The 18578-nt window shown below is 42.5% G+C and overlaps 3 protein-coding genes across 3 annotated transcripts; 1 reads left to right on the top strand and 2 right to left on the bottom strand.

Annotated features, from left to right (window-relative positions):
- Window positions 1–4: 4 nt before the first annotated feature.
- On the bottom strand, window positions 5–4432 carry vtna (vitronectin a). The gene is made up of 8 exons (XM_083985226.1): window positions 4294–4432; window positions 3462–3581; window positions 2900–3358; window positions 2687–2826; window positions 2446–2602; window positions 2205–2357; window positions 1599–2111; window positions 5–570 (listed from the first exon to the last, which is right to left on the bottom strand). Exons 1-8 carry the CDS (start codon window positions 4349–4351, stop codon window positions 449–451), a joined length of 1722 nt encoding a protein of 573 aa, XP_083841352.1. The 5' UTR covers window positions 4352–4432; the 3' UTR covers window positions 5–448.
- A 1986-nt stretch (window positions 4433–6418) lies between these two features.
- sarm1 (sterile alpha and TIR motif containing 1) lies at window positions 6419–10635 on the top strand (the record flags this gene model as incomplete). The annotated part of the gene is made up of 8 exons (XM_083985635.1): window positions 6419–6909; window positions 7860–8478; window positions 8577–8789; window positions 8890–8981; window positions 9075–9401; window positions 9514–9703; window positions 10178–10299; window positions 10506–10635. 8 exons carry the CDS (start codon window positions 6419–6421, stop codon window positions 10633–10635), a joined length of 2184 nt encoding a protein of 727 aa, XP_083841761.1.
- A 1449-nt stretch (window positions 10636–12084) lies between these two features.
- slc46a1 (solute carrier family 46 member 1) lies at window positions 12085–17273 on the bottom strand. The gene is made up of 6 exons (XM_083984582.1): window positions 16887–17273; window positions 15596–15987; window positions 15016–15494; window positions 14361–14444; window positions 14018–14174; window positions 12085–13859 (listed from the first exon to the last, which is right to left on the bottom strand). Exons 1-6 carry the CDS (start codon window positions 17202–17204, stop codon window positions 13805–13807), a joined length of 1485 nt encoding a protein of 494 aa, XP_083840708.1. The 5' UTR covers window positions 17205–17273; the 3' UTR covers window positions 12085–13804.
- Window positions 17274–18578: the final 1305 nt, after the last annotated feature.

Genomic DNA, 18578 nt, shown 5'->3' with positions numbered 1-18578 from the left:
GATATGTGATTTTTAAACTTTTTTATTCCTGCTTTTGAATGGATACAATGTAATAAACTTCTTAATTATTATGACACTGGAAACAGAAATGACACGCTGTGAATCCATAAAACATAAAACCTTATAACTGCTGTAAATAAACAGTTTTAAAAACCAAAACATGGCCTACTGTTGTGTTTAATGAAGTAGGTCAACTGATGTTAAGAACAGATTAGATACTGCAGTGTTCAGAAGACTAACCGGCTGAACTTTGACCGCTGTGAGCCGCGTGTTGACTTTCACTGATCTCCAATGTTTGCTGTCATCGATGAGCAGCTAGTTATGTGTTATACTGAACATTTCTGACACACTTTTCAAAGCCAACATGGCCTGTTAGAGTGAAAGTGAATCATGTTATACACAAATTTAGTCATATAACTTGATATTAGAACACCTAAAATATTCAAGGCTACTTCTTCTCGGCTCCGGTGGGGTCTGAACAGCCGAGCCAGTACCTGGCGATGGACCTGGGGTACGGAGGTACGGCAGGGTCTACTCTCTTGGTGCTGAGGTCCACTCTGTAGTATTTATCTAGAGGACACATAAAAAAGCAGAGTTAGAATATTAATTTTGTTGTTGATGTGATGCAATGTTGTTTTGTTGTTTATTAATCCTTTTGGGATAAAGTAATAGGTATATGTTTTTTAGTGCTGATCATGTCTTCATTGTGAAAATCTTGTCTCATTGAAATAGCTTCTTTTTTTTGCTAGACCATATTGATATTTGTGTATATATTCTTCTTTTCCTTTTCTCTTTCAACATATGGTGATGCAACTAACAAACTGGAATTTCCCCAAGTGATCAATAAAGTATCTATCTATCTATCTATCTATCTATCTATCTATCTATCTATCTATCTATCTATCTATCTATCTATCTATCTATCTATCTATCTATCTATCTATCTATCTATCTATCTATCTATCTATCTATCTTGTGTTGGGTAATTGAAAAAGTAAGACCAGTATTGTGTGTTAGTAAGTAGCAGTGACAAGTAGAAATACTCAAAGAGAGATTGTAAGAAGAAGCTGTGGTTATTGAAAGCATCTGTTTCTTTGTCATGTGGACTAATATGCAGCATGTGCAAGTGGTTATAATAAACCATGTGTGGCGAGACAGAGCAGGGGAAAGTTTGATAAGATTACTGAGCTCCTTCCACCTTTGCCAGCTGCTGTCTACATCAAGAGCTCAATTCAAAGGTTTTCTTTCATTAGCCTGTCTGAGAAAACTGAAACGCATTCTTGTGGTTAAACGGGTCCGTTCTACCGGTCCGACCACCTGGCAGACGTAGCGGGGATCGCTGTGAGGCCATTCAACCTCTATAGTGTGTACATGACATGTATTTATTTTATTTACAGCACTGCTCCATTTCATAGATTATCTCTGCACCTCTGACTAAATGAATATTTTCCAATGGCTAATAAAGTGTAATTGGGTTTGATTTGATTACAGGTCCCATGAGGCTCTGATAGGCCAGCTGCAATTGCTCATGGGATATGTTGTTGCCAGCTTATCACGTCCTGTTCCTATTCTATGATTCATCAAATAAAAGATGTTACCTCCTTTAAAGAAGTAGACGGTCTGAATGGGCAGACCGGTCCGCCTCTCCAAGAGTGGCCTGTCACCTCTGGGGTCATAGTTGCCTCTGTTGTTGCCCCTGTTGTTGCCTCTGTTGTTGCCGTTGTAGCGATCTCTCCTTCTGTCCTGGTCCCAGTCTTGATCCCACCCCCTGTCCCAGTCTCGTCCAAGCCTCTCCTCTATCTCCATCCTCCTCTCTGCCAGCTTCAGACCCATCTCCATCCCCCTCTCTGCAAAGCCCTGACCCATGTTCATGCCTTGCTCCGCCATGGAGCCCCAGAAGGGTGAGCGGCTTTGCCTCCTCCGCCCCCACTGCTGTCCATACTGCTGGTACCACGGTTGACCCCACGGCTGATCGGGCCCGTAGTCAGTGCGACGTGGAGGCGACCTCGGGGGAGTGACGTAGATTCTGCCTGCCATGGCAGCATTTAGTGGAGATCTGAGGCCCTTCCAGTCTTTGTTAATGAAGTGGTGTTTGTCATGATGCTGAGGCACTGAACAAGATGGGATAAAAACATTAAGTTATACACATGAAACCTGCTCCCACATCAAACAATAAAGACTCAACTGATGACAACACAACTCACAGTCAGGGAGGAGGTCTCTGAAAAACCTTTCATAGTTGTTGTAGTAAACGTCTGTGTAGTGCCTGAACATTGTGGGTGGAGACGTCTCGGACATGGTGATACACTCCTCATGAGACGGCTGGTGCAAAAACTCATACATGTAGTACTGATCCCCTGGAGAAACACAAGATGCAACATTAAAAATCATTCAATACAACGTGTATTATTTTATAGTAACTGAATTTATTGGGTCTGGCCACACCTTTGAAAAAATAGACTCTCTCTTTTCCATGGTGACCAGGGGAAGGAAGAGCAAACGCTGCGTCCACATGATCAGGGATCTTGTCAAAGCCCACGCTGATGTCACGAGGATAGTCCTCGTCCATTTCGCCGTTATCAAACCTCCAGTACCTGTTCCCCTGTTAAAAAATGTTAGATTTTTTTCCCATCACAACCCAGTTGACAGATAATACTAATACAAAATCGTTTTCTGCGTTCCCCACCTTGAACATGTAGGTCTTCCCCTGACAGTTGACACGGGTGAACGCAGCATCAATTGGCCCACTGATCCCCCACACGTCCTTAATGAGCTTTGGATACCCAGGAAGTACCGACTTCTGGCCCAGTTCAAAGAAGTAGTCCCCTGGAAACAACAAGCTCATGACCATGTTCTCCAAAACTGAAAGGTTAGAGGGGCTGCGTTGCCAGTCACTCACCTCTGAAGGCATATATAGAGCCATTCTTCAGCTGCATGAAAGAGTCAAATGGCCTCCCACTGCAGACCTCAGCGTCAGGGTCGGGAGGTTCAGTGGTGGGAGCTTCAGTGGTGGGAGCTGTTGTGACAGCAGCAGTGGTCGTCTCAGCTGCTGTATCCATCTCAGGTGGTTCAGCCGTGGTGGGGTCGCTCTGTGTAGGGGGAACCGTGGGTGGCTCCTGTCTGAAAGGGACTCTCTGAAATATGGTGTCAGACAGCCGTGGGGGTTTGGCCATCTCTAGAGTAGAGTCTGGACGTTGCGGTGGTCTCTGACCGAAGTCTGGGACGGGCTCCGGTGTGGCCCTCTGCTGCCGATCCACAGGGGTGAGAGACTGTGCTGAACGGCGGGGGGACTGAGTGGCACCTTCAAACACCTCATCGTAATCCTCATCCTCTGCAAACTCAAACGTGTCTCCACGAGCTGGGAGGGGAGAAATGTGATAGTAGTGTGACCATCCCTCGCTGCACCATTTTGACTGATGATGACTGTAATTTTCAATAGGTGAGCGCAGGGGGTTTCTTACTGATCATGCCACAGGTCACCTCAAAGTCAGAGCAGCAGCTCTTGTAATACTTGCACATGGAGTCACACTGGCAGCTCCTCTGAGAGTCAAAGCCATTCTGACAGCGATCCATGCAGGACTCTTAAGATGACAGAGTTAAGAGAGTGGATTTTCTCTATCTGACCAACTGATCTTCCTCATTTGGATAGTAAAATTAAAGTTGGATTTAACTGATCAGAGCTGACAGTTGCTAAGCTAACACTCTTTCTTTGTATAGACTATTTAATTCCTGATTATCTTATCATGTTTGTGTTAATTATCTATAATGGGTTCTAAAGCAAAAAGCTAATCAATCAATAAATAACAAATTAATAATAATCACATTTTCTAATTGACAACTGTTTAGATTAAACCAGACATTTGATGATTTTATGTTCTGGTCTTGTGTGTTGGGCATTTTTCACTATTTTCACACATTTTATATGCTAAAGAATTAACTGGTTAAAATTGACTATTACTATTACTCAAAATGAATGTGTATGCATTTGTGTACTATAAAAAGGAAACAAAGTTAGTACCACAGAGAGTTTGGATCACACTGACATCTCAAGGTTGAACAAATGAATAACGGGATTAAAATATATATGTTGTTAATGTTAAGTACTTTATCTAACTAACAGTAATGCATCTGTAGCTCCAGAACACACACTGTTTCCCTGCGTCAAATCAGGACACAGTACACAGTACACAGGGACATAGACACACCTTATCAAGTCTAACAGATGAACAGTCAGCCACACCCTAACATCACATACTGTGTAGTTTAAAATGTATTTTTAAATGTTTTACTTACCCTCTGCAGCAAAAGCCCCAGCGAGCAGAGCGAGCAGCAAGACAGCCCGCAGCCTCATGTTGCCTCTGCTCTGTGACGGGACAGAATGAAAATGTAATGATGGACTGTGTGCTCCCAATCATTGGAAACATGAGTCAGTCACCCCACTCGCTTGTTTACTTTAACCTTATTTGCAAATCTCTTTCTACTCATAAACAGAGACACACAGCAGGAAAGAGATCGATAGGAAACAAAAGTTTAAACCATGTGATCGTCCGTTGACCTCTGACCACTTCACCTTTGAACTTTTACTGAAAAATGCAGGCCTACATCCTTCTTACTAAATTTACATCTGTTTTTAAAAGTAAGGAGGACAATATTCTCCCATCCTCAAAAGAAGCTACAGCCCACAACACAATACCTTCACTATGACCAGGACACAGTGATACTTGATGCTTTTTTGGTAGTTTCAGCAAAAATAACCATTGCATTATTGTTAGAGATTTACTGTATCAATAATACCCTTACTGGGTTCATAATAACTACATTCATTTTCTTTAACAGAGTGCAAACTCATCATTTAATTAGAGTTGTAGGACTAAAATTTTGTTGTTGATATTTTTTTTTAAATTGTTGTGAATACAGAAAATCCCGATTGGCTATATCGACCCATCTAAATGTAACAGTTCAGATAATTGTTGCAGTTAAATCAGTGATTACACTTTGCACAGTGCATCAGAACTGGTTGTTTTGAATACATCATTGTTGCCATATATTTGTTCTTTCCATTTGTCTTTTTGTTTTGTACTTATCAATGTATATTTAATTTCCAATCCATCCATACTATTGCCCCATATACTATATTGATCCAACCTTTGCTGTTTTCCTAATGCTGTGAATTTCCCTTATGTGCCTGTGAATTAATAGGTTTCTAGCAGCCATATTCTTGACATGTATTTAAACAACTTAAACAACAAATAAATGAATATATATATAAAAATACTGATCTTTACATGTACAGTGGCAAAAATAAGTATTTGATCCCCTGCTGAATTTGTGAGTTTGCTCCCCCACAAAGAAATTCACAGTTCGTAGTTTTTATGGTAAATTTATTTTAACAGAGAGAGAGAGAGAGAGAGAGAGAGAGAGAGAGAGAGAGAGAGAGAGAGAGAGAGAGAGAGAATATCAACAAAACATCCAGAAACAATATCATCACATAGATGTTATAAATTATTTTACATTTGATCAAGTGAAATAAGGACAGAAATCAGCAGGGGACCAAATACTTGTTTTTCCCCACTGTACACACAGCACATTTCGAGAAACAAAGGAGGTGCGACCAGTGTTTTATCTCCAGTTCCTCCAGCAGGGGGCGGTGGTGGTGACACACACATCCATCCTCTCATCCGACGGTGATGCAGGGAGGAGAGGAGAGGAGAGGAGAGAGGAGGGGGTGCTTATTTTCTTCTACATCACCGGCAGTTTTCGTAGCCGGTGGGCGGTGCAGACCTCCAACCCCCTGAACATCCAGTCTGCGGACACCGACCCACAGATGCGGTAGATGAAGCAGCTGAGCAAGGGAGCGGCTGTGTCACATTTATTATCTTTGCCGAGAAAAAGAGCGTAGATGCAGTGGAAGGAAAATAGAAACAGCTTGGGATGAACGGGCCTTCTTTGTCTGCAAATGTATGAATGCAAGAGGAGAAGCAGACAAAAGTTGTCATTCTTCTCCGGAGGACGAGTGGGATTTGTGCGCTGAGTTCTCGCCCCTTTAAGTAGGCTACACTCATCCACAGTGATGCTATAATAGGTAGGCTACCGGTCGTTGGGATGAAGGAGGCAACACAGCAGCTGTGAGGGGAGGAGGACTGTGCGTAAACACCATCTAACCTGCTCAGGATCTGCTTATGAGTCTTCGTGGGCCCCGAGCCAAGGATGACATCCAGTGGGAGATGATGCAATGTGGTGAAAACTGTCACTTTTGATTTACAGCTCAGGCCTTTTGACTGGACGCATCTGTGGGAGTCGCCTGTGTTTACAAGACCGGATGTTAAGTGACAGGATCGCTGTCACTGTCAGGCCTTTGTAAACAAACACACTGCAGCACTGAAGGCCAGCGGACATCCACACTTGTCTGTGCCGGTAGATGATCTTTTCTCTGACGCTCTTCCTGTGGAGGCTTTATCGACATTTCTCCATCATCATGTTCAGCTCTGAGAGGCTAACAGTCCCGGATTATGCCAGCTGGCGGCAGAGAGGGAGGAGCGGATCTGGATCTGGATCTGGATCAGGATCAGGACCAGACCCCAGAGCAGTCTCTCCGGGAATCAATGCCGACGTTAAGGCGGTGTTGGACACCTCGCTCCCCCCGCTGCGCTCCGCCATTAGGAGGCTGAAGACAGCCAAAGAAACCAGTGAGTCGGAGGAGACCCGCAAGGCCATCGCGGAGATCTTCCAGCTGGTGGAGGAGGCCTGGGTTTTGCCCACTGTGGGTCGTCAAGTGGCCGAGGAGATCTGCAACAGGATCCGGCTGGATGGAGGCCTGGAGCTGCTGCTTCAGCTCCAGGAGACACCTGCTGTGGAGATCACATACGAGTCTGCTAAACTGCTGGAGCAGATCCTGATCTCAGACAACAGGTAGGCTACAGAGTGCACAAGGGCGGACAAAATGACATGGAAACTTAAACACTACAACAGAATACAACAACACTGCAATGAAAATCAATTAGGCCTACTGGATATTTTAATGATCAATTGATATGATGTTAGCCAGTTATTTTGTTGTACACATGAATATATAAATTCAAATTATTTTGAATTGTCTTATTGTTTCTGCATGCTGACTTTTTGTAATGTTTGTGTCTGCACCTGACACTTGCTCTTGGCAATAAAAACATTTCTGATTCTTATATGTCCAAGCACAACAACACACCTCATTTTAAAATTTTAAATTGTGTTTTGGCCCTTTTGCGTTAGTATCATATCATTTTAAAAATATGTATTGCACTCAAATTATGTAGCACAGTATTTAACCTATGTCTAGGTTGCTCCCTTTGCACTAGTGTATATTCTTGTTTTAGACATTGTAGGATATATTTTATCATATACTTCCTCTTTGTATCCTATTTATCTTCCTTGCACTTTTCCCTTTGGAGCATCCTGGCAGAAGAATTTCCTTTGGGATTAATAAAGTCATGTCTGTCTGTCTGTCTGTCTGTCTGTCTGTCTATCTATCTATCTATCTATCTATCTATCTATCTATCTATCTATCTATCTATCTATCTATCTATCTATCTATCTGTTTGTTTTCCCCTTATTTATTGATAATCTTTAGCATAGAATAGAACTTTATCAATCCTTTGCAGGAAATGATTGTGTCACAGCAGCTCCATTAGAATAGTAATAATAAAAAAACCCAGATACGATAATTTGGAGGATAAAATCACTTAGGCTAGCAATAATATTAAGGACACAGTAACAAAATCTGTTTCCAATTTTGAGGAGACATAAAAAAATGTCTGTCACTCTACCTACAAGATTATAGAAGTACATTTTTGTCTTCATTATGTCTACATTTCCATTGGCAGAGATTATGTAGCACGTATGGGTCTAGGGGTCGTCCTCAACCTGACCCGACAGCAGGAAGACGCCCAGCTGGCTCGCAGTGTCTCTGGGATCCTGGAGCACATGTTCAAACACACCGAGGAGACGTCGGTCCACCTCATCACTAACGGCGCCCTGGATGCCCTCCTCTTCTGGTGCCGGGGCACAGATCCCACTGTGCTGCGACACTGCGCTGTGGCCCTGGCCAACTGTGCCATGTATGGAGGCCATCACTGCCAGAGGTGGATGATTGAGAAACAGGCAGCCGAGTGGCTTTTCCCCCTGGCTTTTTCCAAAGAGGATGAACTCATTCGGTTCCACGCCTGCCTGGCCGTGACTGTGTTGGCTGCGAACAGAGAAATTGAGAAGGAGGTGGTGAAATCTGGGACCTTGGAGCTGGTGGAGCCGTTCATTGCGTCTTTGGACCCAGATGACTTTGCCCGCAGTTTATTGGACAGTGCAGACAGCATGCAGGGAAGGACAGCATCCGATCTGCAGCACCTCTTGCCATTACTGGATGGCACAAGAGTGGAGGGAAAGTGCATCGCAGCCTTTTACCTTTGCGTCGAGGCCAGCATCAAGTCTCGCCAGCGCAACACCAAGGTACAATCCCTGTCCAACTTATATAGAGCTCAGAAGTATAAGCAGTGCTGTATGGTAGCTTTATTTTCACTGAGTTTTCCTTTGTCCTCTGTCTCAAGATATTTCAAGAGATTGGAGCGGTGCAGAGCCTTAAAAAAATCGCCATGTACTCCAGTAATGGCACGGCCTGTGCCCTTGCAAAGCGGGCGCTGAGCATGATGGGAGAGGAAGTGCCAAAACGTATCCTGTCATGCGTTCCCAACTGGAAAACCTTTGAGGTGCAGAGGTGGCTGCAGCAGGTTGGTTTCAGCAGCTACTGCGACCGTTTCCAGGTGGGTAAAATACCCGAGTCATGATGAATCATGAGCAGCCATTCCTCTAAAACTTCACTTTAATAGATTGTCTGATATTTTTATTTTCCTTATTATATAGGAGCTGCAGGTGGATGGAGACCTCCTGCTGAACATCACAGACCAGGATCTGATCAGTGATCTGGGCATGACTACAACTCTCACCCGAAAAAGGCAAGTGGGTAAAAAAAAAAAAACCTTCAACGCAAGGGTTTCAGCAAAAGCAAAAAAAAAGCTCTCATACATCATTTCAATTGGACTCTCCAGGTTTCTGAGAGACCTGCGTGTGTTGAAAACATACGCCAACTACTCCACGTGTGACCCGAACAACATGGCTGACTGGCTGGCTGAGGTCGACCCTCGTTTCCGTCAGTACACCTATGGTCTGGTCCAGTCAGGGGTGGATCGCAACTGTGTGCAGAACCTCACCGATGTGCAGCTCCTGCAGGACTGCAGCGTAGACAACGGAGTCCACAGGGCTAAGATCCTGTCTGCCAGCCGCAGGCCTCTGAGACCCTGCCACACAGACGCCCAGCCTTCAGGACCCGACGTCTTCATAAGCTACCGTCGAACCACTGGCTCTCAACTGGCAAGGTAAGAACTGGAACAGAATTACTACAAGAGGAGATGAAGCACAAGTCCCAGGCATGAAGGTAAAAATAAAGTTTGTGTCTTTATTCTTTTGTTTTCTCTTTTCTTCTTGAAGCCTTCTGAAGGTGCACCTGCAGGTTCGAGGATACAGCGTCTTCATCGATGTGGAGAAACTAGAGGCCGGTAAATTTGAGGACAAACTGATTCAGAGTGTACAGCGGGCACGTAACTTCATCCTGGTTCTGTCCGCAAACGCGCTGGACAAGTGCATGGGCGACACTGCCATGAAAGACTGGGTGCATAAGGTGAGAGGTTTTCCATTCTCTAAAAGGAGGGAGGGACTTCATGCTGAAATGTCAGGTCTCGCTTTGGCTAAGATTTAAAATGGTCATGGTCTTGATTCAAGAATTTGGGCTAATCGTATACCTCTTTCTCTATCAATTAAATTCTCTATTACCTACTCCTAGCTACTGTTAGCTTTACATAATTGTGGTTTCTTTTCCTAGCAACAATGTCTGCAAAAATCACTGCTATTGTTTGAAGAATGCCTGAAAAATTAAAAGCACATGTAGAATTTTATCATGAGCTCACATTAATATTCCCAAGAACAACTGTTAGATGAATTTATAGTGAAGTATCAAAATGGAAATCAAGTAATCAGATGCTGTTTTTTTTTTTACTTAATTTTTCAAATAAATTATTCTGTTTATATATTATATCTGTTCATTTACACATTTTTGCAGCTCACAGGCTCAAATAAATGATTGTTTATCTTGCAGGAGATAGTCACGGCCCTGGCCTGTAAGAAGAACATAGTTCCTGTCACAGATAATTTTATGTGGCCGGACCCCATGTCTCTGCCAGAGGACATGAGAGCAATACTCAACTTCAATGGTATCAAGTGAGTAACAGTGTTCACCACATGGCTCCGTGGGGGGAAATCTGTATCGCTCCAGGGTGGTTGTGTGTCTTCGCGCAAACATTATTAATTTTTCAGAGCCTAACATCTTTTTCCATTAATATTTTATCAATACATGGGGTAACCATTTATTGTCTGACTGTGACAAGTAACAAGCAGATTTGTAAAATATCCTTCTTCTTACACAGATGGTCCCATGAATATCAGGAGGCCACCATCGAGAAGATCCTTCGCTTTCTAAAAGGGCACCAAGACCTACTTGATGGTCCAAATGCCTCCAAAGGGGAGAAAAAGAAATGTGACGCAAGCAAAGTTTAAACTCAGCTATATTAACTTTTAATGATGCCAAATTCCACATGGCCTAAGGTGAACTGGCCGGCAGCTTCCCCTGCTCCGCCCCATTGCCCCAATGCACGTGAAGGGAATTTGATTATGTTTGGATGACATGCTCACATTAAAAAAATTGTATAAACTACTAGACCTAATGCTATATATTGGAAATGGGATTTTAAAAAGGGAGTTGAATTGTATGTATTGAACTCTAAGCCTTTAATGTTAGTATCCGCACACTGCTGTGTTTATGTGTAATCAGGTACAATATACGCCTTTTTACTCTCAGGAAAAGAACTGTGTAGATCAGCCGCCACCGGCATCCAGCAAAAACATCAATAGCAAAGGCCTCTACTAACACTTCAGTCATCATGAATTACATATGCATTCATCTTTTATTTATATACAAAACAATCACAGAACCAAAGCAGGCCTCTCTCTATTTTAATTATAATTGTGCTGTCTTTTTTTTGTTTCGGTTGTGATAAACTAGAAACCTTTCCCAGCACTGAATTGGTTTCCTGATTCCTGGAGACATACTGTACAAAAAAACTACATACTGTATAACTGAGCACCTAATTTAACCAAGTATAGATGAAATGATTGTGCCGACAATGGAAAACATGCATATAGTATTAAAGATTTCCTTCCTTCTGTAAAGTGGGTAAAACAATTATCTTTGAACGTACATTAACTTACAACGCTCAAAAATTCACTGGTACCTCCTGTAAAATGTTAACTATTAAATGCGTGTCTTGTTGGCTGCTGTTGCAACATAGTGCAAACATTAAACTATGATTTAATAATGTTGACTTGAGGTTTTATTTACAAGTGTTAAGTCTGTTTAGTAATTATTTATCCGTCTTGAAACTGGTATGTCAGTAGAAACATCTGAATAGGACAAGTAGAGAGAAAAACAACTTTCAGCAATGTGATAACACTGAGGCTTGTGAAAATAACAGTTGCAAATAATGTCTTCCAGCTATGTACGTAAAGCTGCAAGAAAAAAGACATCCTGCTTTGATGATACCGACATAAATCTCAGATTAAATATGTCAAATATTTCAAATTAACCAAAGCACTCATCTGGATTTTAATTGCATTACTATAGCCTAAATGCAAAAGCTGTTGTGTAGGGATTTTATCTGAGTTTACCTTACTGTTGTTTTCCTCCAATATTTTTTATCATTGTGTGTTTCTAACCTCCTTGTGAAACAAACATGATTTTGTTTGTTTAAAACATGATACAAAATAAAATGCTTTGCCGAAATTTGACAGTGAAATTCTTTATTTGAAGTTGACTTAATTACATGTAGCATGTAATCAGACACAAATTCATGATCTTTAAAAAAATATGATACAAAATAATCCATCTTTATTCCAATAAATAAAATTATTGTCACTTATAATATTGCATTGGTTTTGACAACGCCACAGGTCAGTTTGATCGCATAGGACAGCCTTTGATCACATGCTTCAACTGAACTGCTGTCCAGTGTCAAAAATAATCTTCATGCAGATCAATTCACAGCAGTTTGGTTAATGCTTCACTTAACCTTGTAACTTCCCTTTGTGAGTTTTAAAGCTGATTTGGCAGCTCTTGTTTCCTCAATGTGCAACAAGGACGTGACCCCTGCGTGCATGTTGGCTGTGGGCCTGTGCTCAGGGACTATCCAGTGTTGTTTGTGGTAGTGGTGGGTAGGGGGACTCTTCAGGGAGTTTGGACTGTGCTATCTGTTTTATAGGAAAAAGAGGGAGGGAGGGAGGAAGGGAGGGAGGTGTAAGTAATCCCTGCTTGCTGTGGCAGTTATGCCCTCTCTGCTGTGGAGCACTGTTACTGGGTTTAAATATGAACTATCTGCCTACTCATGGATATTTTGGTAATGACTTTGTTTGAGAGGTTTTATGGACCATTTCTAACATGTCAGGCGTGGCTAACACTCGGCTCAAATTAGCAAAAAAAGACGATCTGCAAGTAAAGTTACTAATGCCACAGAATAAAAATATTAATCAAAATTTGACACAACTAAAAGTACAAAAATAATAGCATCAAAAATACAGTACCAAACATAGAACTGCTCATTCTGCAGAACAAACTGTTTCAGAATAATGTTACATTATTAAAATGTAATAACTGGAGTGCAGTTAAATTACTTGATATACTAAGTAACTTGTGAATTTCTCCCCCAGGGCTCAATAAAATCTTATCTTAACCTATAATAAAAATACATCATAATTTATTTCTAGATTATATTTACCTTGGCCAATGAGGTCATGTTTTCATATATCTGCTTGTTTATCAGCAGAATCGTGCAAAAAGTACTGGACCCATGTGGGCCAACATTATTGATTAAGTATTGTGTTAACAAGCCAACAGAATGTGTTAGTGTACCGCACTTCACACCGATTTCAAGCAGGCTTGGAGTACACTGGAAAAGTACCAAGTATAATCAAAGCAGTGACTTGTACACAAAATACAGCTGATTTCTGAATCTAAATAAATTGTGCACAATGCTGAAACCGTGGAAAAAACAAAAACGTGGAAAATGAAAATAGGTATAAGATGTCAGGAAAAACCTCACCTACTGATCCCTAACTGTCATTAAACGCCACACCCGTGTCAGGCGTTCTGAAATGTTACATCAACCTCAGATGACACATTTGGCTGCAGGCTTGCCCGACATGTTTGTGTATAACTGAGGATGTCCTCTTTTAGTCAACATCTAAAAAAAGCAGTGTGATATTTAACAGTTGAAAGTAAAGAAATCAAAAGTGAAATGTAAGGAACATCCTTCGCTGCTGAAAATGTAAATCACATCTAGAATCTAGAAAGCACGTCTAGAATCTTGTTCATAACATCATTGCCATAAATGTCACAATGAAATAAGTGAACACTATGGTGAGTTGACAAAACCCCCAGTGTCCAGCATTTACTGAAGATGAAAGAGGTTGTTTTTTCCACTAATGTCAGTCAGGAGGCTGATTCTTCATTCTTTGGTCTTAATCACTTTGGTGTGACCTGTTAGATGAACGTCATGATTGTTCCCGCTAACAGACACACACCATTGTCTCTGCATCAGAGCTGCTCACCTCACACACTGACACCAAGATGAACTTCAACTCTGTGAAATGTTTCTGCCCTTTGGATTTCTTCAGGTCAGGATGCTGTGGCATCTCTGTGGTCTCTCCTCTGGTCTATACATTGCAGAGTCCTAGAACAACAAACATTAAAAAAAGTGAATATTTTACTCTATTTTTGTGTGTGAAAAGATTAGAATAGATTTTAGATTTAGGTTTTCCGCTTTTTCCCACAGAATGCACCATTAAAAACCAAGAGAATAAAAAGTCAATGAGACAAGAGCAGATTTACCCAATTATTCCAGCGGGGATGAAGAGGATAATGGCAGCAAAAAGGAAGGGAAAGCCCTTCATGAAGTGCAGCGTGGCTGGGTAGAGCGAGTTAAAGACACCACTTCCTGCCAGAAAACACAAGCTCTCCACACAGGCGACAGAGGCGAACAGGGCACCTGGAGAAAAACACACATGCTCAATTATGTATTCAACCTGCAGGACACAAAGCTGTCTCTCCTCACAAAAGGACACGTGTTTCAATTAAAACACTATTGCTGCATTTTAACATCTTCAAATCACCACTTCTAATAATGTTTCATGTTTTGAACACGTAGAGTTTTTGCACATGATCTGTCACTGACCTTGCTCTGATGGGTCGACCAACTTTGAAAGCTTTGACCTGAGCACAGGCGTCGTAGCCATGAAGAGAAAACACAGACCATAACCTGGTGACCGACAAGGTAACACACCTTTACTGACAACAACAGGTCAGTTCAGTTGTTAAAAATGTTTCTGTCAAACAATCAAGAGCAACACTTCCAGAAGCAACACAACATGCCGTTATGTTTGTATTTGTTCTGTACTGAAGTGGTTTGTGTATTACTATACAACCGAAACCCTCAATTCATTGCAAATGTAAACTTTGTGCACAATGTTAATTAGTCCCAAGGACAAAGAGCAGAGACATTTCTTCACAGAGCCTATAGCTCAGAGGACAGGTGGAGTGGCAACAGACTAAAACTGACGCCTTGTTCAGTCTGTCACTTGCTGTGCTGTTCTCGTGACAGCATCTGTCTGACAGCGTGAGATCATTTTCACCTAAGGCTTAACGGAGTTACGCTAGGAATACTGCAAGGTCATAAAAAATTTAAGCTCAGTACAAATTGTAATTTTACTGCGAGGCGTGACAGAGGAAATAATTATACACGCAACACGATGTCTCATAAAGGATGTTTGTTTTTCACAAGGTGTATGCAAAACATTTTGCGGTTATCATCTCACTCCGGAGTTTCTCACCTGTGAACATGAGTTGAGTGGTGTTAGCGACAGAGAAGACCACCAGTCCAGTCATATTGGAGGCCAGGCCCACCAGAGCCACCCAGGAGTCCTCCAGGCAGCGCTGCATGATCTTCAACCCGAGTAGACTGCTCAGGTAGGCCAGGTGCTGAGCTGCTGATCCGTAGCCAATGAGGGCCGGCCCCCAGCACAGCGGCGAGCTCAGCTCATACAACACATACAGCTCCCTGCTGCCCGAGTGTACACTTACCACCAGAAAGAAACACAGTGTGTAAAGCCACAGCTTGCATCTGTGAAGTCTTCCACCAGCCTCACTGCTGCTGCCTCCCGTTGAGTAGAGGTGCCAGACGGCCTTGTGGTGGCGAATGGTAAGCAGCTTTGCACTCGGGTCTGGCAGGACGGACTCTCGAACAAAGAGGTAGGCGTACAGAGCCGCGGCCAAGTTGGTGGCAAGGACCAGCCAGAACGGGTTGATGTATCTATTAACAGACATAAACATGGTTGTAAAAGTTAGAGAAGATTTAGAGTCTGAGCAAAGACGAGTTGTGCAAAAAAAGATGCTTCTCTCTTCTATCTTTACCCTTGTGCACGCCGCCACTGCCCTCCGATAATGCTGGCCAGCATCCCCGACAGACCCAGACAGGCCTCCAGCACGGCCACCCTGAAGGTGCGGGACTTTCTGTCGCTGACATCAGCCACGTAGGCGAAGCAGCCTGCAAGGATGGCATTGAAGTCACCTGAAAGGCCACTCAGCAACCTGCCCACTAGAAAGTAGACCACGGGCAGCTTCAGGTACATCACCACGAGGTAAACCACCGCTTGCAGAGCCAGGCCGAGGTTGGGGAGGATGAGGACGGGCCTGCGTCCTGCAAGGTCGCTCCAGGAGCCCAGGAAAGGCACCACCAGCAGGCCGACAGAGAAGCCTGCGAGGCTGATGTACAGGTTCCAGTGGGCTGTCAAGGTTTCCACCTCCTGACAAAAACACATACACCACCAGTCAAAAGTCTGGACACATGCAGCTTCTCATGTTTTTTTCTTAGTTTATTCTTTATTACCTTCTACATTGTAGATTCAAACTGAAGACATCAAAACTATGAAGGAACACATATGGGGTTATGTAGTCAACTAAAATGTGTTACACAAAGCAGATTATGTTTTAGATTTTAGATTTGTTCGAAGTAGCCACCTTTTGCTTTGATGCCAGCTTTATACACACTTGTATTCCTGTCATCAAGCTTCATGAGGTCGTCACCTCACCTGGAGCGGTTTTCCAACAGTCTTGAATGAATTCCCAGAGATGCTTGGCACTTGTTGGATGTGTTACCTTCACTCTGCGCTCCAACTCATCCCAATCCATCTCAATCAATCGGGTTTAGGTTAGGTGACAGATAACGCTTTTGTTTTAATGGAAACTTTTGTGTTTACTGAATAATTCAATGTGTGCCCCTTCATAGCTTTAATGTTGAACATATGAATTTACAATGTAGATTAGAAAGTTATAAAAAATAAAAATAAAGAAAGACCACTGAATAAGAAGGTGTGTCCAAACTTTTGACTGGTAGGCTACTGTACATCATTCTGATAAGGGAGTTACAAAACAAAAAAGGCCATGACATTGATTTTCCAACCCATCACAACAGGTCTAGGGAGGCTGGATGAAAAACCACAACACCTATGTCAAATCTAGACTGGCTGAGGAGGGGACTGACAAAATAAATAAATATTTGGTATTCAAACTTTTGGAAACTAAAAAAGGGTAACAATGTGACACTGATTTTCCTCTCATTCACCCGACAGGTGTGGCCAACAGCTGCACTAGCCTTCTCCAGCTGCACTGTGCACGGTTACAGCCGTTGACCGACCGCCGTTACCTTCTGAACGGGGTCCGGTGTGACGGAGCTGTTGCCGCCGCACTCCGACGGCTTGGTGCCGTTGTAGCCGAGGTCCTCGCTGATACGGTCCCACAGGTACTGCGTGGACAGGGGCGCCTGCAGGGCCAGGGAAAACATGGAGAGAAACAACACCGGCTCCACGGACACCGGTGGGAGCACGGAGCGCGTGGCTGTGACGACGTGGGCGGCCTCGTCTTCCTTGAGGCCGCGCGGGTCCGACGGTTGTTCGGCCGTTGCTGCGGCGGCACCGAGCACATCACCGGGGAGGATGGCTGCGGTGTCCGACTCGTCGTCCATGTCGAACTGGGTCAACTGTAAACATGCACAGCGTCAACGTTACTAATAACTCTGCTGCTTTCTGTTACGTGTTTAGTTAGTTACGCCGCTGCCGGTGTTTCTGTTTGGCGTTAAAGACAAGAGGAGCTTGACGCCGTCAACTTATCAGTCAGTCAGCTCAGCGAAGTGAAGGAAGCGAGCGACACTCAAAACACATGAATGCTGCGTTCGAGACAACTCGGAACTGGGAATCTCCCAGTTGAAAACTCAGATTTCCGACTTCAAAGCGTTCGACTTTGCATTCAAAATGCTTCACACAAAGAATTAAAATATTACAATGGACAAAAAACAATTAAAAAAGAATAAGCATTAAAAATAAAAGTAAAACAGATTAAAAATCGAAGAGAAATAACAACATGACACGTTTTTAATGAATTTAATTGATGTTTTACCATTGACGGTGTGGTTCTGCGTGGGTGCAGCAGATTGCATTCTCGGGTAAAGCCGGGTTGTTGTTTTTTTTTCTCCGACTTTCCCGAGTGGGAGCTTTGCCGACGTGAGCACTTTTAATAAGTAAGAGGTCAGAAAGATCCGAGGTCCGAGTTGTCTCGAACGCAGCAAAAGTGTGGAGTCAGCATCGCCACGTGGACAAAGAGGTGAACTGCACTTACGTTTTGTGACTACATCTTAATCCTCCTTTATCCTTGATCCCCACAGTCATATCTATTTTAAATCCTGGCCAGGGGAGGAGATGGTCGGCCCCTCTTATTAAATTACATTCACCATTATGTATCATCCTTGTTGTTGATTGCAGTAGCCTTCTTTTTTTCTTCTTTATTGAACATGTCAAGAGTAAAAACAAAACAAACAAAATAACAAAAATAAAAACAATGAATAAATGTCATTATCTCTAAAGAAGGTGCCTGTCATGTTCAAAAGGGGTAAGAAGAAGTTAAAAAACTTATCTGCTCCTACCTCCTTCTGCTATTCATATAATAGGCTACAAAAAAAAAAAAAAAACCTTATGAAAAACAGTCATAGTAAAATATATATTCCAGATAATTTGTACAGTCCATAAAATAAAGAACAAAGAACAAAAGCACTAGTCCATCTCATCGGAACTCAGTATTTTGTTTCTAAATAATCTCTATTAATAATAATAATCTCTATTATTAAGCCATGTGTTACAATGTGTGTCTGTCTTTCCTTGTGTAGTTGCAAAATTAAATTGCCCTTTGGGACTCAAATTAAGTTGAAGTTGATTAAGCTATGATGTATGTTAAAACATTACTGTTATCAACCCTCAGATCTTATTGAAGGTGTTCGTTGTTTGTTATGTAACACACAGTGTAGAAATAGAGGACAGTGTCCAAGTCTTGTTTATTGTACAAAATA

The sequence above is a fragment of the Trachurus trachurus genome, assembly GCF_905171665.1.
Source record: "Trachurus trachurus genome assembly, chromosome: 13".
NCBI lineage: Eukaryota > Metazoa > Chordata > Actinopteri > Carangiformes > Carangidae > Trachurus > Trachurus trachurus.
The sequence above is the reverse complement of the archived record's forward strand: the minus strand, read 5'-3'. Positions and strand labels throughout refer to the sequence as shown.